We start from the raw sequence: 24,692 nt of genomic DNA, 5'->3' as shown, positions 1-24,692 counted from the left end.
ACTACAAGAGGATAAAGTACTTGGGAATAGGAAGGGAATGGAAAGGTCTGAGAGTTGAGTTGCCTTGATGTCTGGATCTCTCCCAGAAGGCCTTGCCTTCTTCCTGTCGATTATTAGTAGAATTTTCCATGCAGTATTTCTGGTCTCTGCACGGCAGATTTGAGCATCTCATTTCAAATATACCAGCTATCCCCAGGGGTTAGCTTTAAACAGGAACATAACGGTGATACTTTTCCTGAGTATTGCTCTTCCTTATTCATTTGAAACTATATTGTGTCTTCCACAAAAAGCAAAGAGAAACTATGTTTAACCATTTGTTTTTTTTAAGGAAATAGAAATTTTGCTAGTATACTTCATTTTTAATACAGTTTTAAATATCCAAGCATACAGAAAAGCTGAAATACACAGCCAGCACTGCTCCTTAGCATGGCATGCCCTGATTTAATGTGGCACTGCATGTAAGCACACACATGATTTACTAGTATTGAGAAACTATTTTGAGTCAGCTTGGTTCAGATTTGCAAAGTAATATTTTGACGATTTAGCTTTGACTAAAGATAAAAACTATTACCAGTATTGAAGTAGCAGCACATTTGCTTCCTTTAATGAGATGAACTGCAGTTCAGAAGTTCCTTGGCTGTATTCGATGTTGAACAAATAAGCACGTTATGAATAATTAAAACAATTTTCTGCCTGTTGAAATTATGATAGAAGTTCTAAAGAGGACTTGCTGTGTGCTGTTGGATTAGAATTGGCTGGCATGGGAGTATACTCACTGATGCTGTCATGTGTAAATACATGAATGCAGATATTACTGATCACATGCATGGGTGTGATCTGGCTCTCCTAGCTATTCAGAGGCCCTAGAAAAAGGAACATATAACAGGGCTAATCACAACTACAACGTAGGTTTTAGTCTCTGCCTGCGAATCTCTGAACCAGAGCTCTCTGAGAAGTGATTGATTTCAGTACTTCCACAGGAAGCATAGAACAAGGGCTAGGAAAACTTTGTTGATAGAAGAAAGCAAGAAAACACTTAAGTAGTTAGCTGGACACATGCCCCAAAGAAGCGTGGGCCTTCTACTGGCTGCATGGAAGGCAAGTTGAGTAAGGAAATAAACAGTGATAGTAACAGAATGGTCTTAATCCACTCCTGCTGCTCCAACACAGTTCCTGATCTGAGTATTTTGTATGATAGAAATGTAGTGCCCGTAGTGTGAGGGGATAGTGTACAGTCAAGGGGCCAGCAGGTTCAAGGTCTGTTAGAGTGTCTTTCTGGTTTAAGACGGTCCTTTCTTGTTGCACCCTTCCCAAGGTGCACATGCTATAATCTAACTCTGCAAAAGGTGCCAAGGCTAACCACAGTCAAAATGACAGATTGTAAAGGTAAGAGTCTTTGGTAAGAGTCCACATCCAAGTGATGGATGGAGAAGTGGTGTAGCTCCTTTGGAAAAAATAGTCTTCTGGTTCCTCGATAAGTGAGAGTTAGTATCTGATCCTCTACTCCCTCCCACTCCTGGGGATACACACAGAGAATTCAATGTATGAGCACACCACGACTCATCAGCATCTGTGATAGGTACAAAGGCGAAGCAGCTTTCCATTGGCTGCTCAAGACATAAAATGAAAGGGGGGTCCATCCATACCATGCAGCCCTGTGCAGCAGGAGAAATAAATTAAAGCACAATGTAGTATAGATGAACCTGGCAAGCATTGTTGCTTGAATGAAGACAATCATGGAGGATCGTGCTTTGCAGAACAGATCATCTCCAAAGACACGTGGCAGAGTCATGACTCTAGTACTGAGGGAATGAAGTATGGGTGTAGGTAAGGATGGAATGATAATATGAGTGGGTCATCCCCCACAAGGGTTAAATAAATGATCTCTGCTTAGTGTGGACATTGATGTACAAATATATAAGGCACTTTAAGCTCAGCGAGTAAATCATGTGTAAATATTCCTAGGCATAATCTGCCAGTGTTTTTATCCTGCACATCAATAAATGCTGTTGTTAGGAACTGCTTGTGAAATATTTTTTTTAAAGTAGGAGTCATGTTTGAATAGACAGAATGTATGAAACCATGTATCTGCTCTGGATTCAGTATTTCTAATTAGCCTGTTAGAATCGTCTAACATTAAAGTATTATGGCCAGAATTCTTATTCTTTATTTTGTGCATATAATGCATTGCTTGCATGCATTACTGGTGCTCACAGAAACTAGAAGCAGATCCCCTTGGAATTGGAATACAGATGGTTGTGGAGTGCAGATGTACATGCTGGGTTCTCTGCAAGAGTGGCATGCACGCTTAACCAAGAGGCCAGTCTGCAAAATTACTCTCAAAGTCCTGTCTTACTGGGGTAGGAAAGCTGACTGTGGATGCACACTCGACAGAGCTGAGGTGACAGGGTGGTTACTGCATGGTGGTGGTGTTTGCCCACTCTCGGTCTGTCAATTTTCAGAGGCAAAAATATCTCTCTCTCTCTTTTTTTTTTTCCTGTCACTTAGCTCAGAATCTCAGTCAGAAAGTGATCCATGACGAATGAGGAGGAAGAAAGTTAGCCTAATTCTTACATCTCATAAGCAAGTAAGAAAGCTGCATAAACACAATTAGTCTGTCTAGAATCGGGGCTGTGAGGAATAGCCTTAAAACAGAGATTCTTGACATAATAAAAAGCCTTGTAATGTCCTTAGGGAAAAAAATAGGATTTAATCGCAGATCTCCACATTTTAATTTGTTTTTCTTCTCACATTTTAACAATACCACCACCAACAAAAGCTTTTCATGAGATATGTATATCAATATTCATCATATTTAGCTGAATAAGATAAATTGCCAAAGTTGAAATGGCAAATACATTTCTCTTTTCTGTCCTTCAGTCCTTCTGTTGTGCTGCTAGGAAGATGGTAATGATTTCTCCAGTGAGCATGTAGCGATGATTCTTCAGTTTTAATGCCCTCAGTCAGCATGGCAATGCAGCTTTGTCTTTAGCCTTGTTTATTATTCCAGCTCTCAGAATTGAATTCATCAAGGTGTCATAGAGAAATGATTACCACAGACACCCTTGGCAGAGTAAACGAGTAGACATTAGTATTAGTTGAACGTACAGTGGTGCCTTTGTACACTGTTGTTCTATACGATGTTCCCAGACTGAAATAGGAGGAGCATGTCTCTGTCACCGCCCATTGCTACCTCTCATTTTACAGAAGCATCTCCTTCCCTTGACTGGACCACTTATTGTCAGCATTTCTGGGGCACCATCTGGGTCTAACTAATTACCTGTGTTACTTGCAATCAGCGTTGACTGGTCATATAGGAAAAATGGTGCTTTGAGGCTTTTCAGAAAGAACCTAACCTGGCAGCTGATGTTTTGTAGGCAAGATGGATCAGCAGTATGTTTCTATAAATCAGAAATTGGGAAATGGAAATATAGAGATTATAGGATTGAACCATCTGGTTTTTTTTTTTAAAAAAAAACTGATGATATGGCCTCGTAAATATCTTTTATTAGCATTTGAATCACTCCATGAGCAAAGCAGAATCTTAGATTTAGTACTTAGATAATTGATTATGAAAAGATTTTTGAAAACTGGGAAAATCCATTCATCAGCAACTAATTTTCTATGCATTATTTTCTGGCAGGTAACAAATCACAAGACAGTGGCATAGCAGAGATGGAAGAACTACCTGTCCCACATAACATCAAAATAAATAACATCACATGTGACTCCTTCAAGATCTCATGGGATATGGACTCCAAGTCGAAGGACCGCATCACACACTACTTCATTGACCTCAACAAGAAAGAGAACAAGAACTCGAACAAGTTTAAACACAAGGTAAACCTGGGCAGCTTTAGACCATTTCATCTGGAAGATATTTTAAATGAAATACTTTCAATGAAGAAGAATAAGAATCTGTGTGATTTAAAACATTATCCCCCACAATGAATTCTTGAGGAAGATGGAAATGCCATGTAAAAGGGTAAATCATGACTATATGCAGAGATAAATATCAACAGTAAACTCATTAGAGGAAGTTGATCCTGGGCTATAGGGATAGTTCAAGAGATAATCCATTATGGGTCATTTATATTAAAAGCTGTGCAAATGAAGTTGAAACTGGCTTGGCGAGGGCAGTGGAGTTTGGAGCAGAAAGGAAGGCTGTCCTCAACGCACAATTCAGTTATTCTATGTAGAGAAGAATAGCTAGTGTTTACCAAGCTGTAAAGATCCTTCCATAGAAGCAGAAGAATGTGCCATAGCTTTCTATAGTTTTCTACTGCAGTACATACATTCCCTAAGTCAAACAGATTGGCTTAGAAACTTGTGGAGTTGTTTGAACACTTTAGGCCTGAAAAGAGTAAAAAAAAAAAAAAAAAAAAAAAGTTGTTTTTTTTTTGTTTGTTTGTTTTGTTTTTTTTAATAGTGGGGAGGTTGTTTCATTTACCAAGCTTCACATGTGGCAAATCCCCTGCTGTCTCTGCTGTCATTTTCCCTTTTGTGATATATGAAGCTCTTCCTCCAGATGTGGCAGTTAGCAAGGACCATTACCTGGCCACCCTCTGTGATACATGCAGCTCTTCCTCCAGATGTGGCTGTTAGCAAGAACCATTACCTGGCCCCAGTGTTTCTCCTCTGCTTCATCGCTTTTACTGATGATGAAAACAGACAAAAACCTGGTCTTCGGAAAGGACAGTGCTACTCATTTTCACTTGGGAAGATTCTATGCATCTAGATTTCCCAAAATCGTTGCCTTGTACTGTACGGATACTTACACAAACTAAATATAAGTGAGGAGTTTACACACTGCAGAAAGGTGTGAAAGAGGGAACATCAGTCATTTTTATCAAGTTTCCGTTTTCGTCCTGGGTATTCTCTTTGCTGCCGCTTGCCTTCCTGAAGCATCTTCGCTATGCTTTCTGTTAAATGATGAAGCTTCTTAGGCTTGACTCTACTTCGCCCATTCTGCAGCTTTGGAAATGTCGTGTCCGTTCAGCCCGCAGGTTAACTTATTAATCATTGCTTGAAAAAGACCTAGCCTTTTCTCAGACACATAGACACCATACTTGCAGGAAAATTCCCTAATCTGTAGGTGAAATGGATTTGTCTCTTTTAATATTTACTTTGAAAGCAGTCTCTCCTTTACATATAAAATATTTAGTAATGAACCTCTCTAGTAAAATTATCAAGCCATAAAAATCAAGTGAATTTATTTTTAACTTAATAGACATTAAATCAATAAATCTTGATTCTTTTATGTCTATTTTTTAAGCTGCTTTGAGGAAGATAGCGGGCACAGAGGGAAACTGTATGTTATAAATAATGGCAACTTGAATACAAGTCCTTTTCTGTTTTTGAACTGTAGGATGTTAAGCCCGTCTCTTGGTCTTCCCGGCTTAATTTCTGCATACAGATACTAAAATTTAAATATGGTAATTGTTGGGTGTTCTTAAACAGGAGCCCTGCTCTTAGCTGGGAATTTAGCTTCCTTTCTGTTGTTCATAGTTGATGAAAGTCCTTCAGTCTTCCTATCTCTTCCTGCCCTATTTGTTCCTCCCTTTATTTGTTCCCACCTCGTTCCTTCATTTGTTTTTTGTTTTTTTTTTTTTCTTCCTAGGATGTTCCAACAAAATTAGTGGCCAAAGCTGTTCCTTTGCCAATGACTGTTCGTGGACACTGGTTTTTAAGCCCAAGGACCGAGTATACAGTAGCGGTACAAACTGCCTCAAAACAGGTTGATGGTGATTATGTCGTGTCTGAATGGAGTGAGATTATAGAATTCTGTACAGCAGGTAAGGGAGCTGTATAATTAATTTGATTATATCAATTAATCTTGGGAGGGGAGTCATGATTATGGACTCTGTGTGCCTACAAGGTGAGTGAGTATTGCATTGGAGAGGTGGTGCTGTTGGTTGTATTGTGTAATAGCCTCATACTGTAAAGAGGGTGTTTATTGTCACAGATTTTGAATGGAGCAAACTTAGAAACAGCATTTAGGTTACAGACAGACCTCAGTAACTACTCAGCAAAACTGTTTCTGTTGTTTCCACTTAAGTGCCAGAAGGGCTTGAAAAAGCTCTCCCTAAACTCTTGTCTTTGCTTTATTAAACTTCCTAAGTAGTCATTTGGTCCGGATAATCCCTGCCATGGAGAGCCTGTCCTCTGATAGGACCGCTCAGATTCATTTGAATGGTCCAGTGTTCTCTTGGGAATGCTGGCCATCCTTCCTCCTGCTTATGTTTACAGTGTCATGGGACACATTTACTGGTGTCCTTTGTCATTGTCTCTTTTTGAAGATCAGGATAGGGTTTTACTGTTTCCTCTTTACCTGGGTGACCTTTTCCTATTTAAAAAAAAAAAAAAAATGCAGAAAAGGCTGGGAAGATAGCTCATTCACTAAACTGCTTGCCTTACAAGCATGGAGACCTGACTTGGATCCCAGAAACAATTTTAAAAAGCCAGGCGTGCTGGCATATGCTTGTAACCCCAGCTCTAGAATAGCAAGGGCAGGCAGTTCCCAGGGACTTGGCAGCCAAGCAGCCTAGCTTCTGGGAAAGCACTAGGTCACTGAGAGACCCTGCCTCAAAGAGTAAGGTGGGTGGCCTTGAGGTGACCTCTGACCTCCACACTATGCACATACACGCACCCAGATAACATTTCACGAGAGAGAGAGGAGAGAGAGAGAGAGAGAGAGAGAGAGAGAGAGAGAGAGAGAGGCTATTGAACATGAAAGAGCTTGTAGAAAAAGAAAAAAAAAATCCAGAAAATAATAGGCTGGTCTGTTTCCAGGTTGCTTAGCAACTTTCTCATCTGTGGGTATCTTCAGATAAGCCCCCAACCCTTTCTCGTATGGCTTCACACCTGCATTCTTTTAGATGCTACACAGGAGTGCCCACTACTTATCCTGATATCTATTGTTTTTTCTTAACCTCAAACCCAGTACAAAACTCTTAAGAACGTATTCTATGGCTAAAATCCTGTCTCACTTTGGTTTCATCTTCATGCTTCTTTGTTTACTCTGTGAAGCTGATAAGAATTTTTAACACCCTTGACTGCTAAAGATTTCAGTGTTTGAGGGCAAGGTAAAACAATTTTCTTGCAAGTACCATATTTTTTATATTTCTCTTTATTTGGTGGATTATAAGATCCACCGTTTTAATGTGTCATTAAGGAAAAAATGCCAATTAAAAGATGGTTAGACAATATCAGAGAAGTTAAAATGTAAGTAGATATTTTAGGATAAATTAAGTATAATTATGATAGTTCACTAATCAGCAATGAAATAGCTAAAAATGCCTGCATTGAGTTAACACCAAGCAGAAGGGCTCTCCCCTGCAGGCAGCTTTCCAGTGTTTGCTGTACCATGTTGGAATTACTTTCCCTCTCGAGAATCTACCTCACCTATAATCCTCTCCTGAATCCCTTTTTATTTTTATAGCACCCAACAAGGGAAGTTTAATTTAAGTCACACACACACACACACACACACACACACACACACACACACACACTGTCTTTGCATATTATATTGTTGGCTTTGGATCCACAGCCCAGAAATTAAATTGGAATGCTCTCAAGTCTGAAACTTATAAATATGCCTGAATAGATACCTGAGCTTCAGTGTGTATACCTGGTGTTGGGCAGAAAAGGTTGTCGGGTCCCCTGTAACTGTCACGAGCACCAGGTGGGTGCTGAGAATGAACCCAGACTCTCTGCAGGAGGGACAAGTGCCCTTTACTACTCTGCTGTCTCCCAGCCCCTGAAACTGGAAACGTTTTGGCTCTGATAAAAGTGCCCAGAAAATTTTGAACTTTGGAGCAGTTTTCGATTTTTAGAATGAGGCTGTAAAACTATCAAAGTATTTACAAATATTCCAACCTCCCCAAGTTCAAAAATCTGAAACACTAATGCTCTCAAGCATTGCTGGTAAATGGAGCCCCACCTAGATGACATCTATTTTTATGGGTAAATACACAAATAGTATCCTGGTATTTTCCAACTCAAGGGAGCTATATAATTTATCTGCCAGAACCTACGTTATACTAAAGAAAGGTCTGAGATACTATGACTTCTTTAGCTTAAAGAAAACACTTGGCAGTTCTAACACACACACACACACACACACACACACACACACGCACACACACACACACAGAGATGCATAAGCTGTCATATGATACATTGTTTTTACTTCTAGAAATAAAAAGAACAAAACCTGTCTTTTCACAGTGATCTCTGTATTACTTTTGTGAGGAGTTAGGAGGTAACTGACAACTGCCAGCTTTTAACTGGTCTACAGTATTTCTCTGTACATGACTTTTTCCTTATTTTCATAGTTAAAAGCTAAGGGGAACTTGCTGCTCAGGCTTATCAACTAAGTAAGGACCATTTTATTTAAGTCTTATCAATGTCCTTGAGTCTGAGTTTTGAGAATGCTGTTTGAATAATTGTCTTTAATACTGTGACTTAGGCACTGTGCAAGGTATTGGAAATAGAATAGACTATACTCTCATGGGCTAACCAGTCTCTGTAACAACCCAACACCATTAAAAAAAAAAAAAAAAAAAAAAAAAGTTGTTCTTTTTTACATTTCTCTTCCTTTAGACTGTGAGTTCTTCAAAGAGAACCATATAATTGTTGTCTTTTAGCCTGGTACATTGCATGCTTTAAAATAAATCAGTTACATGCATCAGTTTAACCAGGTTGGGTTTTGACTAATCCTTATATATCAAATTTTTTCCTTATTTTTTGATGTAGGAGTTTGACAGCAGTTCTCAATTTTAAAAACAAAAGCTAATCAAAACCATCTAAGCATGCTGAGAGCCGTAAGGTAGCTGGAGACCAGCAAGTAGGATCCAGAGGCCTAGCCTTGAAGTCGACAGCTGGGGGAATCGTTGCACTTTGGCCAGTTGCAATTTCTGCACCACTAAAATGGCTGTACTGATCTTGTCAACCCCAGGCAGTTACTAGCTCTGGTTTCATGCTGTGCTATCCTTCAGAGTAGGCGGTGCCTTGACTCTTTGTATCAGCTGATTGCGTGCTGAAGAGTGCTGCTAGCTTATGAAACCCTGTTGAATGCTGTTGCTTCAGGGTCCTTAAAACTTGAAAGAGTAAAAAAGCGCACACATATTTTAAGAAATAAGCATGAACCATAACAAAAATATTTATGTAGAAATAAAAATAAGCCAAAGAAAGACGATGGATTGTTTTTATAAGTTCCTATTTTACAAAGTTGAATCCCCTAAAGATAATAATAATCTCTGATTTATCAATTCTGTGGCTGACACTTCTGGCTCTGTATTGCTTAATATAACACCTTTAAATTTTTCAGATTACTCCAAAGTTCATCTAACACAGCTGCTGGAGAAGGCTGATGTGATTGCAGGACGCATGCTTAAGTTCTCTGTTTTCTATCGGAACCAGCACAAAGAGTATTTTGACTATGTTAGGTAAGAATCACCAGTTTCTATGTGTTTAGGTATCTTGATTTCATATATGTCTGTAGAGCACATTCTTGTAGAGCCCAGAGAGGGCGTTGGGTCGCCTGGAACTGGAGTTACAGATGAGCGGGAATCAACACGTGAGCTGAGAATCCAAAACAGGATTCTCTGGAATTGCTGCAAGTGTTGTAATCTGCTGAGCCATCTCTCCAGCCCCGGGAGACAAAGGCTTTGAAAATGACACAGTACAGTGGTTCTGAACTTATGCACACAATCCATGTAATCTGTTTTCTTTTGAAGCCTTAGCCTGCATGTGGTACCTCAATCTTATAGTAGTAGCTCTTGAGAGGATGAGGCAAGAGGGTCACCAGGAATTCAAGCTTAGTTTAGGGTGCTGCCAAGGGACCTGGATCAAAACAAAATAATCAAAATGAATAAGAACCCTAGTCCTTGTAGAGATATAAAGGAGTTTTGTCTTGACATGACTATGTATGAAAAGAATCAGGAAGTTTTGATGGATTTTTAAATTTTTGCATACTTTTCTAATTTCTCTTAAATCAAAGTCATGTTTCCAAATGAGCTCCAAGCTGTAGAAATGCCAGGAATCATAGTGGAAGAAGTGTGTTCGGCATATATGTTGTAGAATTAGAAGACCTTGGTCACTTTTCACCACTGAGGTCATGAGAAGCACCCTATGGGAAGAACATTTTTTTGCCATGCAGCTGCTTTGGGGGCAGAGTCTGTCCAGGAAGACATGGTAGCAAGTCTAAGATAGCATGGTAGCAGGCTACTGAGAATGCCAGACATCCTGGGAGACTGTGGCCTGCCATGCTAGGCTAAATAAACCCTAAGGGCCCACCCCAGGGGCTCCTTCCCCCAGCAAGGTACCACCTGCCAAGGTGGTAGCCCTTATTCAAACAGAGCCACCAGCTGGAGGGTGTTCAAATGCAGGAGCCTGAGGCGATGTTTGAACAAAAAACAAAGTACTTTGTTATGCCCTGTGTTTGTACTGTATTTAGATGATAGCAAACGCATCTGCTTTTTGTCTGGATGGCTTATAAGTACAGATTTCAGTCTGTTGTTCTAAGTGGCTGAGTCTATATAATTTTGAGTGGATGCCATTCACCTAATTTAAACTGAATGACAAAGCTGGATGCCGCTCATTGAGATTAAGCAAGAAAAAGCAAGAAACCTGTTTGTGTATTTTCAAAGGCAATTTGGAAAGCCATACTTACTTATTAATGTGAAGAGAACCTAACCCTAGCAGCTCGACCCCGGAAGGAATCCCAGGGTTAATGTTAGTCCCAGGAGTTAACGTGCTTGTCAGCCATTAATTGAGAATGGCTAGTATGTTCAGCCTGCACCGTTTTTATGTTTTTAAACATAAAATGTGGAGACCAAAATCTTTCCACAATTGCTACTGCCTCCGTTAAGAAACATATCAAGAGAACACGATGTTGGAGCTTTGCTGTATAGTCAGATTGCTGCCAATCACTGCCCAGTTCGGCCACTGGGGGTCAGTATTTCTCTAGGATTTTCTGATTCTTCCGTGGGACGAGGCTTTCCTGGCATAGAATATTTGCTTAATTTGTTCTCAGAAATGTTTCCAAAAATTCAAAACAGTCAAACTCTGAGCACCTGGAAATGGATGAAGTAATTGTACAGATTACATGATTTAATTCCAGTTTGCCCACATGAAAGATGTTTGTACCAACAACGAAACTTACTTTTGTTTTAATTTCAAAAATAACAGCAGTAAAAACCATGTAACTTGTATCTTTAAGCATTAAATACAAATACTGTTAACTAAGGCATAGGTAGAATTCCTCATCATTTTGAAAAGCTTTATTTAAAAAAGAAGAAGAAAGAAGGTGGGGCTCTAGGAGAATGCTTGCCTGGCGTGCACAAATAACAACAAAACTACTTCCCTTTTCTAGGCAGTGAACTTTAGTAAGGGTGTTTACTTCCTCGGATCTTGATTTGCATTTTAATTAGTAAAGCATCTGTCAGGATACATTTCCTTGATTAGAATCCCTTTAAAATGTTATCTTCAGAAGGCTTGATGAAGGAATCTTACAATTACCTGGTAATCTTTACACATCATTATAACTGAAGAAGTTGTGGATAAATCCTGTTTCAATCCATAAGGGCTGAACTAATTTTCTTCTCTTCTAAAAAAAGGACTAAAAACTGAGCACACCCCACCCTTCAGTGAAAAACACCTCCTGCACCTGACCTTGTTCAGTGGAAACTCCTCCTGCACCCGACCTTGTTCACCTTCTCTAGTGAGGCTAGGGGCTTCTCTACCTCATTCCATCTCCTCTCTCCTTTTTCTGCCTGATTGTCAAGAGACCCAGAAAGGACAGGAGGGTGGGGCTGAGACTCACAGAGCTGGAATATTTCCAAATTTAGCAAATAGCATATGCCTATGAGTTTTAGCTGAGAGACCCCCAAATGGTATAAGGTTCTGGTGAAATTTATGCCAAGACACATCAGAAACTCCTGAAAACTGAAAAAAATGAAAAAAAAAATGTATTTCAGGTGGTAAGAAAGCAAGTTAGAGAAGATACAGGCTTTGCTCCCGGGCTGCATTTCTCACCTGGCCTCTCTGTGGCCTGGTCTTGCCTCTTATCTACTTCTTTAATAAGCGCCACTGGATAGTAGTCAGGTGATGGAATTGGAAGCCTATTGCTGTTCTAATGATGGTGGCAGGTCCCCAGCATACCTCATTGTCTCACGGACTCTGAGAAGCTTAGTGATAGTAATAATAATAATAATAATAATAATAATAATCCTTATTAAAATACTAGCTTGAACTTTCCATTCTGAAATATGCTGGAAGGCACCCATCGAGAAAAAGAAGAATGGGGGAACTCTACAGAGAACCTCCATTCACAAATTAATTAATGAGACCTCCATTCACTCGAGTGTAAGCATAGCTGAGCTGCTAATGAGACACTAAAGCAACCAGCAAATATCAAGATGTGGTTTTACTCTTCTTGGGAACACAAGGGAGTCCAGAGAGAGCCAACAGCAGCAGCAGTGGGCAGAATCCAGCCTTGGTGGAGCCACAATATCCTGGCATGTGAGGAGGTCAGGAAGACACCCAAGGCTTACCTTCTCTCTCCAAGATCTGCTGCTGCTTCCCACTGTAGGACTTCACAGGGAGGGGAGAGTCAAGGCACTGAATAATAGAGTCTTGGGCCACACCGAAGGCAAGAGAGGTAGACAGTGTGTTTGGGAGCAACTGGAAAAAATGTTGGTGCTGTCAAACAAACAGGGAGAGGTGACCTGACAAGCAGGCTGTGTCTGGACTTAAAATGGCCAAAACATAAGGAGCTAACCCTTCTATCTGGTCTAAGTGGGGGACACAATTTCTTTCTTTTTAAATAACAAATACGACTGTATAGGCAGAACAGAGATGAAGCATGAAAGCCTGTCTATTGTATCTCTCCTCTACTCCCTTTCTCTTAATTTGGAAATATGTTGGGATTCCTTCCAGGGTTGAGCTGCTAGGGTTAGGTTCTTTTCACATTAATAAATAAGTATGGCTTTCCAAATTGCCTTTGAAAATACACAAACAGGTTTCTTGCTTTTTCTGTCTTCTGTAGTGTGAAGGTATAATCCTTGAGCCATGCTTGGTCTTCTGTGACCAGCAGTGTATAATGAACATCTTTATGTTGTGATAATTGATATATACTGTATAATAATAACCAGGGAAACAGAAATTGTGGTATCACATCCCAGCCCTTGGGACACTGAGTTGGGAAATTCTGAGTTTGTGAACCACCTGGAGCTTCAAAGTGAGACCTCATCTCAAAAAAGTCTGCTTCTTTAAAAAAAAAAAAAAATCCTGTTCTGTTCACCCTAAAACTGCTGTGGCATGAATATTTGAATAACTACATTATAAATCTTATAGGTTTTCTTTGTGCATTGTTCTTTTGTTGGCTATAAGACCTGCTAGGTTCAGAAATTCCATCCTCACGTGTCTTAGCAGCTTGTGCAATTGTACTTAGTTCATTATTTTGCACCAGGGTTTCTGATGGTTCTTGTGATGGTTTGTATATGCTCGGCCCAGGGAGTGGCACTATTAGAAGGTGTGGCCCTGTTGGAATAGGGGTGGCCTTGTTGGAGGAGTATGGCACTGTGGGTATGGACTTTAAGACCCTCATCCTAGCTGCCTGGAAGTCGGTCTTCCACTCGTAGCCTTCAGATGAGGATGTTGAACTCTCAGCTCTGCATGAACCATGCCTGCCTGGATGCTGCCATGTTCTTGCCTTGAAGATAATGGACTGAACCTCTGAACCTGTAAGCCAACCCCAATTAAATGTCCTTTATAAGACTTGCCTTGGTCATGGTGTCTGTTCACAGCAGTAAAACCCTAAGACAGTTGTATTTTATGATTTTTTTTTTTTGTATCCTTGGAAATGCTGTTTGCCCTAAAACTGTTTCTTCATTGCCTTGTATTTATATACTCTGGATTCTCATGAGTTTGTTGAAATCCTCATTTTGAATTGTCTTTTAAACATTTCATAGACTATGGATTGTTTTCCTTTGGAGTTCTATTTCCTTTGCCTTTGTGCATCTGGTTGTGATTTTTATGAAATACCTATTGTAGGAACATGTTTTTGGCTGGGCAGTGGTGGCTCATGCCTTTAATCCCAGCACTTGGGAGACAGAGGCAGGAGGATTTCTAAGTTTGAGGCTATCCTGGTCTACAGAGTGAGTTCCAGGACAGCCAGGGCTACACCGAGAATACATAGAGAAACCCTGTCTCTAAAAACCAAAAAAGAAAAAAGGAAAAAAAGAAAGAAAAAGAAAGAACATGTTTTCATTCATTGGTATGTGATTCAGGTGGCATACTGAATTTGAGTTAGGTTGGATGCTTTTGAGATTGATCATAAACTGAAAAGTGTAGTCTCTGTGATTTGTCTTGCAATGATGTCCCTGGAATCAGTAGCCAAGGCAACTATATGACTCTACAGAGAGTGTCCCCAGATTCCAGTCTAGCATTGATGTTACTAGAACTTGTGGACAGTTGCAAGGAGACTCCAACAGTTGTGTGACAGCAGCCCCTATCTTCAAACCACAGAATGTGAAGAAGATTCTGGGACTGAAGACAGGGGGGGGGCAGGGGGGTTGTCTGGACTTGTGGCAGCAGCAGCTCAGTTCTGGAGACACCGGACAGGATGGACTGCCTTTGGGTAGACAGCACACATTTAAACCAAGTTCTTCTTAGCAGTGTTCATATGTTCAATATTTTCAGTAGTTTTCTTTTCAGTAAAGTTACTTGTGACGCTTATTAAGTATAGATGGAGCCAGTTTCACCTCTGAGACTTCTAATTGCAATTCAGGTTTTCAGTCCAGGAAACCACAAGGTTTGTAGGTCATCTTTATTCTGGGTCCAATCCATGATTAGTGTTAAAAGATATATATATTCCCTTTGATTTGTTTATAGCCTGATCTTTCAGACCTTTAGCAGTGGGCAGTGATTTGTGTGCTGTTCAAATCTGTAAATCAGGAAAATTACCATGATTGTACTGAGCAGTGGCTATTTCCTTTCTCTGGCAGAGAACACTATGGGAATGCTATGCAGCCTTCTATCAAGGATAACAGTGGTAGCCATGGCTCACCCATCAGTGGGAAACTGGAAGGCATCTTCTTCAGCTGCAGCACCGAGTTCAATACAGGGAAGCCACCCCAGGATTCACCGTATGGAAGATACAGGTTTGAGATAGCAGCAGAAAAACTTTTCAACCCCAATACTAACTTATACTTTGGGGACTTCTACTGTATGTACACGGCTTATCATTATGTGATTCTTGTCATTGCCCCTGTGGGATCGCCAGGAGATGAATTTTGTAAGCAGCGCCTTCCTCAACTAAATTCCAAGGATAATAAGTTTTTGACCTGTACAGAAGAAGATGGGGTGCTGGTGTACCACCACGCCCAGGATGTCATTTTAGAAGTCATTTACACTGACCCTGTGGCTCTTTCCCTGGGCACCGTGGCAGAAATCACTGGTCATCAGCTCATGAGTTTGTCTACTGCAAATGCAAAGAAAGACCCCAGCTGCAAAACCTGTAACATCAGTGTCGGACGCTAACACCACTTTCGTCCCTCCCCCCACGCACACCCTGTCTTCCCATAGGAGCATTACCCTCTGTTGTCCATCTGCCATCAGATGTCCCCACTGAAGCATGCATATGCCGTTGTCACCAAAAGCAAACTCTGTCATTCAGAGCCTTTCCGTGTCTCCTCTTGCCCACCCTTGTCCACCACTTCCAACGATGTCCCCAGGTTGTCCTGACACTGTTTGCCTAGATGCTGCAATGCTTTTATGTTTCCTTTATGCCAAACATAACAAGACAGTTATATAGACCGCTTTAGCAAAGTACAAAATAATGGCTTATCAATGGTGTTTAAATGTGCATCCATTTTAATCTACTGAATAAATATCGGGATAACTCCAAACCGCATGAGAGAGAGTAATTGCAGCATGAGTTAAATCCTAAAAGCCTAGACTTGTCAGCACTTCCGCCTTGTTGTTTGACAGTGTTATTTATGTTATTTATATTAGCTAACAGGAAACAGTTACTGTGCTTTCAACATAATAAATATAATAGAAAAATATTTTATTTGTACGTTGTATAAAATATTTACAATCATATAGAATATAGTTACATTTTAATAGCAATTGTATACATCTCACGAAACCATTTCCCTTATCAAAGATGTAATTTGTAAACCTCAAATAGTTGTGTATCTGTCCTGTTACAAGTAGATGACTTCGATTAAACAAATTTATGAAGGCCATTACTCTGATTCATAAAAGGTTTAAAACAGCAGGTGAATACAGAGAGAACAACACGCCTCTGACATAGTCCTGTCTAGAATCTGGGTTGTTTTTTTTTTTTTCCACCCAAGCAATAGGAAAAATATGCATAGAGTTTCTTCAACACCATGCTTAAACATGACAGAAAACAGAGATAGGAACAATGTTGATAATGAGAAGATGTCTACCTGTTACTTGGTTTTACAAAAAACAAAACCAGTCAGTGTGTGAGTGGAGAAAAAGCAAGATATACTAAATAAAGCAAATAAAAGGTCTCTTGGTGATTTCCAAGCTTTCACCCTGTGCAGAATGAATGCAGCTCACAAGAAAGTTATTTCACTTTATAAAGTACAGACCTTGGAACATTAAGAAAGATGCATATTCGCAATGGAAAAATAGTTATATAATCTTAGTATAGGAAACAAGAAAATCGGCAATAGTACTGTGGTCACATTAGGTTATTACTGCAGACACATCTATCCAAAATACCTATTTTAATATTTTACTTTAATATAAACATTTGTCAGTCATAGACAAAGATAATTCACAAAGTACATGCCATCCAAGTGAACTTTGGTAACTGGAAATGTAAATTTTCAAATAACAGATAAAATAATGCACTACTTTCATATAGAAATAAGAGACTAGCAGTGACACAGTCAAGTTATTTTAGAGTGCTGAACGCCTACAGGCTTACAGGACAAGGTAATGGGTGTTGTCTCGCTTAAATTACCTTCTTTCTAGCTGTTTTCCTCCCTGGATGAAGAGCAGAATTTTTCTTTGTCTCACCAGTGTATTTAAACCATGCTCTCTCCATACATCAATAAAATCAATTGGGGTCCACTACTAAACCTTCCCTAGCAGGTAGCCTGCCTATGTGTGATTTTAGGTTTGGCAAGATATTAGATGGTTTTTGAGACAATTACATTTGATTTCAGTTTGGATTTCAGTTTGGTGTGAAGGCTAAATGCTTTTTTGCAATCCCAATATTACCTATTATTTCCCTATTTAAATGCCTGGTTGGACATAATTATACTAGCTCTTCCTTCGTCAAAACAGCTAATACTATCTCTAAAGTGCTTCCGTTTTCGGTACATCAAAACTCCTTAGCAAGAACAGTAGAGGAAAATAAACTTGACTTCATCTTAAGAGGGAAGTGAGCAGAGCCGAACCTCAAATAGTTTTGGCCACATCCTGCTTGCTGATGAGGACCTCCAGTAGTCTCAGCTTGGCTTTTATGTGCTTGTATTCACAGTACTCGTCTGCCATCGGCATCCTGTCTTCCTTCTGTGGGCTTCTGCAGGAAGGGAAGATACATTATATTAGTTGATACTAGAGCCAGGTCATTAAAGATCCTTTTATAACTGACTTCCATGTGGCTTCCATGTGGCTCTTTTTTAATGGTGCCTTCTTTACAGTCCTTTGGTCTCAGTCCATGCCTGCTCTGTTTCTCTAAGCAGCAGCACCCTTTGGCCATGTGTTTTTGCAAATATGAGACCCCATGCCTGAGCACAGAGCGATGATGCAGGTGAAAAAGACTTGAAGGAAAAGCAAAGGCTAGCGCCTCCGATGCATCGCCTTTCTGCTCATCCTCATACTTCAGTAGTTCCATAATAGTATCCTGAAAATACTGCAGCTATTCGATTATACAAGTAATCCACACATTCATAGTGGCAAAACCTTCCCAGGGGCTGCCTTGTACGCTGGCAATGTTTCCAAGTGTCCTTGTAGTTAGACCTGTTTCTGCTGATATGTAATAGAACTTCTAAGCTTCCCCTTGACAACATGATCATGAGTATAAATCGTTTGAGTTGAAGTCAGGGGCATGGCTCAGTAGGTAGCAGAGGTGACTGCTACCAAACCTGATGGCCTTATGCCCCACATGGTGGGAGAAAGAACTGATCCCCCAAGTTGTCCTCTGGCCTCCATACATATGAACACATCCACAGTTTAAATTGCCATGGCTCTCTTTCTGCACACTAGTTCAAAGGCTGAGCATGTTCTAATGCATAGACCTTGCTTGGTTCATGAACTGAGTGCTCTTGTCTTATTGCCATATTTACAGTGCCTCCAAATGTATAGGAAATCCATTCGCATGAGTTTAGGTAAGTTAAATCTTAGCAGTAAATAGTCTTAGGGAAACAAGACAGCACTCTATTTTCTTGCCATTCAACAGAGTTTAGGGTTAATAAGTGAGCATTTTCTTATTCAGATGACATTTTATCACCACCGGAAGACATATAGCTTCACGTTGATCAAGCACAGACATATCTTAAGTAGGTTTAGGCCGTGTAAGTACAATAAAATGAGCTGTTCCTTGAGTGCAGTAGAGCATGGGTAAGCTGCAGTCGTGATCTTCTGCACACTCATTCTTAGATACATACTGATGCATAGATTTTTATATATCCACAGTCAATGACTACTACTAAGAACAGGCAGAACAAACCACCCTTGTCGCCAAAAGGCATGGCAAATAATATTGACAGATCTAATAGGCAGACTTGGCACACTGAAACCTCCCAGAATCTAATGTACACTCCGTGTTCAAATGGGTCAAAGTATAAATTTCTTTAGGAAACTCAAAGTGATCAAAAGACTTTATATATGTCTTAAACCTAATTAACTCATTTTTTCATGCAATGTCTATTTAAACTCAAAATCCTGAACCCACCGCAGATCTTTCATTGAATGAAAACTTCCCACTGAATAATTTTAAAGAGGAACTTAAAAGCAAATCAGAATGTGTACTTAAAGCCCCTAGTGAGCCATTACTTTGCTGAGCTACAAGCGTCTCGCCTGGGGAGCCCACTATGATGGCTAGCACAATAGAAAAGCTGCCGAGGGCGATGAAGCAAGTATGCTAGGTGGGTGTTTCAAGGTGCTTTAGCACAGTCCCTCTCCCTCACAGCAGCCTGTGGGCTGAGAAGAAAGGACAGCAAGGCAGGAAAGAAAGGCAGTGGGTGAATAAGGGCCTCTCAGATCATCTCTGCTGCCATTTAGAAGCTCTGTGACTTTGGGAAAGTTATGTGCTTGCAAGAGTGTCCAACCTTTTGACATTGCACAGTGTTGTTATCTACCAAGTTTGGGCTGGAGAACACACAATCTAGCTTTTTAAATTGAAAAAAAAAAGTCATTGTATTAGGTTTTGTTAGGACATTTACAGTGCGATCTTCTGACAGTTGTGGCAGGTTAGAAACACTGGGGATCAGGAGGATGTGTTAAGACTAATGTCTCATTGTCATAGTCATAGCTTTCAAACTTATCCCAAAAGATAAAGCATTGCAGCTTATTGAGGACAGAGACGGAGGACAGCTAAGTGATTGGTCTTTTCTCCAAAAGACACTAACATTCATTACCTGGTTATATATAGAACTTTTTTGGTAACACAGTAAAAAATTACTAGAAATTAATGAGTGTATAGTAACAGCTGGGTTAGGATAGAAAACTATAGGAAGACAGATGGTCCAACTAAATATTTAAGGGAGAGTGAAATAGCTATGAACCTTTTGACTGAACCCTGGAATAAAACAAACAGGAATGGGGGGGGTGATGTTTAGAGCAGATATTTAAAGGAAACATTCATGCAATACATAGAGAATACTTTATGAAACTAAGAATCTAAGAACAAGGGCTGAAAAGTAAACTTTTAAAAAGCTTAAAATAATCAGTAGTTGGAGTGAAACTCACATACAAAACACTTTCAGAGTTAAAGTTTCCTTTTGTAAAGACTGATGTTAACACCTGAGAGCCATTAACAACAATATCCCGTAAAACACCCCCAACACTGTACCATCAGGGTACTGCATTGGAGAAATCACAGTCTCCAGCAAGGATTTACTCTCAACCACCATTCCTACAAAAGCAGAGTTATTTGGAACTAGACTTCTTTAGGAAATGTTAGCATTTAAAAATAAAAACAAAAGACCCCTCTGCTCACACTTACCTTCCTGTCTGTTTAAAAAATTGTTCTTCAAATTCTCGAAGGGCTTTCCGTAGCCTCTTCTTGTCAGCCCTAGTTTCTCGGAGATGGTCGAGGAGGACGGGCCTGAATCAGGTGAAAACACATTTGCCATTATTAAGCATTGGTCTCACCGAATGATCATGCCTGCATTTTATCAGACCAGCAAAATGGGCCCGTTATCACAGAAAAGTGATTATGGGAGGAAGTTCTGAGTGAGTATATTTATAATGTGTGCCTGGGTGTTGGAACAACACACAAGCCTAGTATTCCCTTACATTAACAGTGTCATTGGCAAAGGGAAAGGGAGATGGACTGAATCTGCTGTCAGGAATGGTGTTGGTTACAGTGCTATAGCAAGACGATAGGCGGCAATAGGTATCTAAGAGATGCACACAAATGTTTGTTGACAAAGGTAAGAGACACAAGAGGAAAAAGAGTGTGGGGAGAAGGACAAAGGCCTTGGGAATGAAACTGAACCAGGGGTGGGCTGACATTCCACCGCCATCTACTTCATGGTAGGATGCATCTATTATGTTTCCAGAGACTGAATACTAAAGTTATCTATAGGCATTTTCTATAGGCCAAGGCTATCAATTTCAAAAATGCCTCCACCAACCTAAGTTTAGGAATGATATATTTTTTATTTTTTTTATTTTTTACAGTGACAACCCAAAGGTTGGGGAGAATGGGAGAAGGAAGAGGAAATATGTTCTGTTCTTCCAGCGAGCTAAATGTTACATACCGTCCCTGGTTTTGCCTCATCTCCATGTGGGACACACCCTAAGCAGACCATAAAGATGCATGTTAAAGATGACCTCACAATGTGGGTTTGTCACGTGCAAACCCAAAAGCAAGCCCACATGACCACTGAGTAACAACAGTAGTGAAAGGTCTAGACAGGCAGGTCTTAACTGAGGACTCATTAGGAGATAAAGACCTGCTCACTCATTGGCTGGTGGTCAGTGTGGTTACCTATCTGGAACACTATGCCATCTGCATGTAAGAAAGGAAGAAAAGTAAAGAAATGCTCTGGCCATTGTTGTCCCACTAAGGGTCTGACTCTTTTTGGGTTCAATATATCAAAGACCAGCTCTCCTTTGAGTTACCTCGGGGTTACAAGGGTTACTAGTACCAGAACACAACTGAAAAGAAGGATCAAAGTCAATTGCACATAACTACTTCTGACATATGGAAGGTTTTCCTGTGGCTCTTCACAGCTTTGTCTATATTTCCCAGTTGAAAAGCCAACTGGATGGTGCATTTTTAGGTCTATTCTCTGCTAGATGCTCTGAACGAATGCTGGATTTTTAACGTACAGGTAAGGTACCCAGGCCAGGAGATTTGAGAGCCCACATCTAGGCTGCTTACTCACATGGTGGCCTCATGTAAGTTGGACATGGAGAGTGCTGGCTGCTTCCCTTCTTTCTTTTCATCTGGTAGTAGGGTCCTCATAGGCTCTGTCTCCGAGTAAATGAGGTGATCACCGACAGGTAGGCGGGACACTGGATCTGGTAAAGTGGGTGGCTGACTTCCCTGTGGACAGTCTTCATCAGAGTCCTCTTCCTCCTGCTTGTCAACGAGCAAAGCCAGACAGTCACAGAGTGCTTCATGTCCCTTGAGTATGCACGAGGACTTGCAAGACCCTAAACTCCAGTAGCCACCCGGCCCACATGGCTCCTGAGAACTGGATTGGCAACTACCAAGAGCCCTTTCGCAGCTCCGTTAAGAACCTACAGAAGTCAGTGAGGAAAGAGACATCCTTGCTTGGCTACACTGCTTCCCAAGTTTATCTATATTCACTGGGCCAAGGAAGATAGGCATTTGGGATCTGGCTGAGCTTGTACTGTTCAGCCAAGTGGGTCCTCCCTTCCCCTGGGGCCCTTCGCACTCCAACTTCACAGCAGTGATACGGATGAGGACAAAATGTTCTATAGACACCTTATTCAGATATTACAACACTCAGACCCAGAGCAGGCCACAGGCAATTTAGAGGATGTGTAAGTGAAAGGGCCCTTAGAAGGCCAAAGAAAGAGCAGCAGTTATTGCTTAACCTTTCCAGTAATTATGGCAGCCAAGGGTTTTCTTCAAACTTGAAAGGCATACTGCCCTTTAAACTATTCTTCTTCCTCAAAGGGAAGTTTTTAGACAGGATGTATCATTCTAACATTCTTTAAAACACAGCTTCATAAGTATACGCAAGTAGATTTAAATTCATAGTTGTTAGTATTTGCTGATACCTTGAGTAGCTGTTTTGAAATTGATGAAGCAGGATGTGGGGCACTTTCCTAGTTCTGTCTGCCTATATATTTGTTTTTAAGAAGATAGCCTGGCTCAGTTTTAGTACTTTTTATTGGGATAAATTTATTTACGTCTAGTATAGTGTGATCAGATGGAGCCAAAACAATGTTTCAGTATTTCAAATAATGCATTACCCGTTTTATTAACAACCACACAGAAAACAGATTCTGTCTTGTCTAGCTGTGTTAAAAATTAGACAATGCCACAATGAGAGAGAGAGCCATTGTGTCCTGTCTTTGCCCAAAAGGGTTAAAAAAAAAAATATGAAGAATGGCCCCAGTCATTCCAGTTTGGTATGTTCTGTTTCACAGCAGTTTCTGGTAGCCATTGTTAAGCACTGGACTGGGAAGACCACGGTAGCTGGTAGGATCATAGTATACACAGCTAAGAAGGCCACTTGTTAACACTCATGGTGCGAGCTATGACAGGGCACTAAATAGCATTCAAGGTGCTACTTAATGTTTCCAGTTAGTGCCGCCATCTTTACTTACAATTGTCGGGATAAGGGATGGTGTGGACAGGATTTGCTTGATACCTCTGCATCGGTCATAAAGGGGCTTTATGAGGTTCTTGTCTTGCTTAGTTCCCTGAAAAACATAAAACATCCGTTCTATTTTTTTTTCCTCAGACAATATTCTCTCTGCACCCACCACGTGTTGGGGATCCATCCCAGAACCCATACAAGCTTGACAAACAGTGTGGACAGAGATAAGAGTCCATTCCCCAAGATGATATCCCAGCAGGCCAACACAACACCACGGGTCACATTTTGAAGCCTCAGAGATCATAACACTTTAGTGTAGCAGTGATTAACAGAAAGGAAATCAAAAGATGCTATTTGGCCGGGCGTGGTGGCGCACACCTTTAATCCCAGCACTCAGAAGGCAGAGGCAGGCAGATTTCTGAGTTCGAGGCCAGCCTGGTCTACAAAATGAGTTCCAGGACAGCCAGGGCTATACAGAGAAGCCCTGTCTCGAAAAACAAAACAACAACAACAAAAAAGATGGTGTTTGTTGCATATCATTTTTTCCTAGAAAAATATTCCCATAAAAGACTGGGGCAAGTATAGAAATTGGACCATAGGGCTTTGTGGACTCATCTTCAAAACATGAATAGTGTTAAGCCTCTAATTTATTTTTAAGTGACCAACCAAGACCAATCATTTTTTTCTCCTGAACAAGTATATTGTTTGAACTTTGGTGATTACGTCCACAAACACAAACTGTACAGACGTCCACTATTATACACATAGAATGCACACTGCCTTACCTAGTTCGTTCTCATATAAACCTTTAGTTATTTGGGATAAAACATTTGACTTTTGAATCCTCAGTTTCATGCCCATGCAACAAAGGGGCTAGAGGTCCAGAGTTCATTCCAGGTTGTTCCAAAGATAGACAGGTACTTCAGTTGACTCCCTAAAGTTCCACAATTCCCAGCCTCTTAGTGTGCTGATGCATTCTGTGCCTGCCTGCTGCATGACACATCCCTCTGCATCATTACAGCAGGTCAGGTTTCACATAAAAATTCACTGTCTCCTGTCTGCTTATCCATGTATCTATCCAAAGTGGCCAAGCCCCTCTTTTCCTTTGTCCACGTCCCCCCATATCTACATGCTGTCCCATGTACTAATTGACTATATACTCATTACACACAGCCCTCCCTCCACTCCATTCTCAACCAATGGTTTATACTCATCAGGGCAAAGTATGGGAGGAAACAAGTTATCACATAGTCACCCACGCTGTCTTCTATGGACATACCTACCACAAAATGCCAATTAGCTCTGCCTTCCAGACCTCCCAGAGACTTGAGACAAAAGAAAATAGCTCCCCAGAGACGTTTATGATGGTCCATACCCATCACAGCTACAAGCCACACTGGTCCACGTCGATCTCCCTTTTCTATGAACCTTTCTAATTTAGTGTCTGGTATCTGGACCTGAACTTTTCTGTTTCAGTCTTACCTGCCCAAATAAAAGTTCACTGAGACCCAAGATACCACCATATTACTTCAACTTCTTACCACAATCTGCACATCCCTGCTCTGAATATTAAGAAGGTCATAGGTAAAAATCTCTCTCTCTCTCTCTCTCTCTCTCTCTCTCTCTCTCTCTCTCTCTCTCTGTGTGTGTGTGTGTGTGTGTGTGTGTGTG

At 40.6% G+C, this 24,692-nt stretch overlaps 2 protein-coding genes across 6 annotated transcripts in view; one reads left to right on the top strand and one right to left on the bottom strand.

Moving 5' to 3' along the window:
• Phyhipl (phytanoyl-CoA 2-hydroxylase interacting protein like) overlaps positions 1-16,257 on the top strand; it is a 44,435-nt gene extending 28,178 nt beyond the window's left edge. Inside the window, exons 2-5 of the mRNA XM_021204579.2 lie at positions 3,644-3,840; positions 5,621-5,795; positions 9,335-9,452; positions 15,015-16,257. Of these exons, the coding sequence (XP_021060238.1) occupies positions 3,644-3,840; positions 5,621-5,795; positions 9,335-9,452; positions 15,015-15,549 (1,025 nt within the window). The 3' untranslated portion in view covers positions 15,550-16,257. The remainder of the gene's footprint in view (positions 1-3,643; positions 3,841-5,620; positions 5,796-9,334; positions 9,453-15,014) is intronic.
• The window catches only part of Fam13c (family with sequence similarity 13 member C), a 112,878-nt gene continuing 104,247 nt past the window's right edge, over positions 16,062-24,692 (bottom strand). For 2 of the 5 annotated variants that reach the window (XM_029542225.1, XM_021204573.2), the window contains 4 exons: positions 23,029-23,124; positions 21,612-21,805; positions 20,222-20,323; positions 16,062-17,575 (listed from right to left, as the gene is read on the bottom strand). In XM_029542225.1, coding sequence (XP_029398085.1) covers positions 17,452-17,575; positions 20,222-20,323; positions 21,612-21,805; positions 23,029-23,124 — 516 coding nt within the window. In that variant the 3' untranslated portion in view covers positions 16,062-17,451. Of the gene's footprint in view, positions 17,576-20,221; positions 20,324-21,611; positions 21,809-23,028; positions 23,125-24,692 lie in introns of all 5 variants that reach the window. The other 3 variants (XM_021204574.2, XM_029542224.1, XM_021204571.2) reach the window with 2 other exon arrangements.

This window comes from Mus pahari, chromosome 9 (genome assembly GCF_900095145.1).
Source record: "Mus pahari chromosome 9, PAHARI_EIJ_v1.1, whole genome shotgun sequence".
Classification (NCBI taxonomy): domain Eukaryota; kingdom Metazoa; phylum Chordata; class Mammalia; order Rodentia; family Muridae; genus Mus; species Mus pahari.
This window is presented reverse-complemented; position numbering and strand designations above follow the sequence as displayed.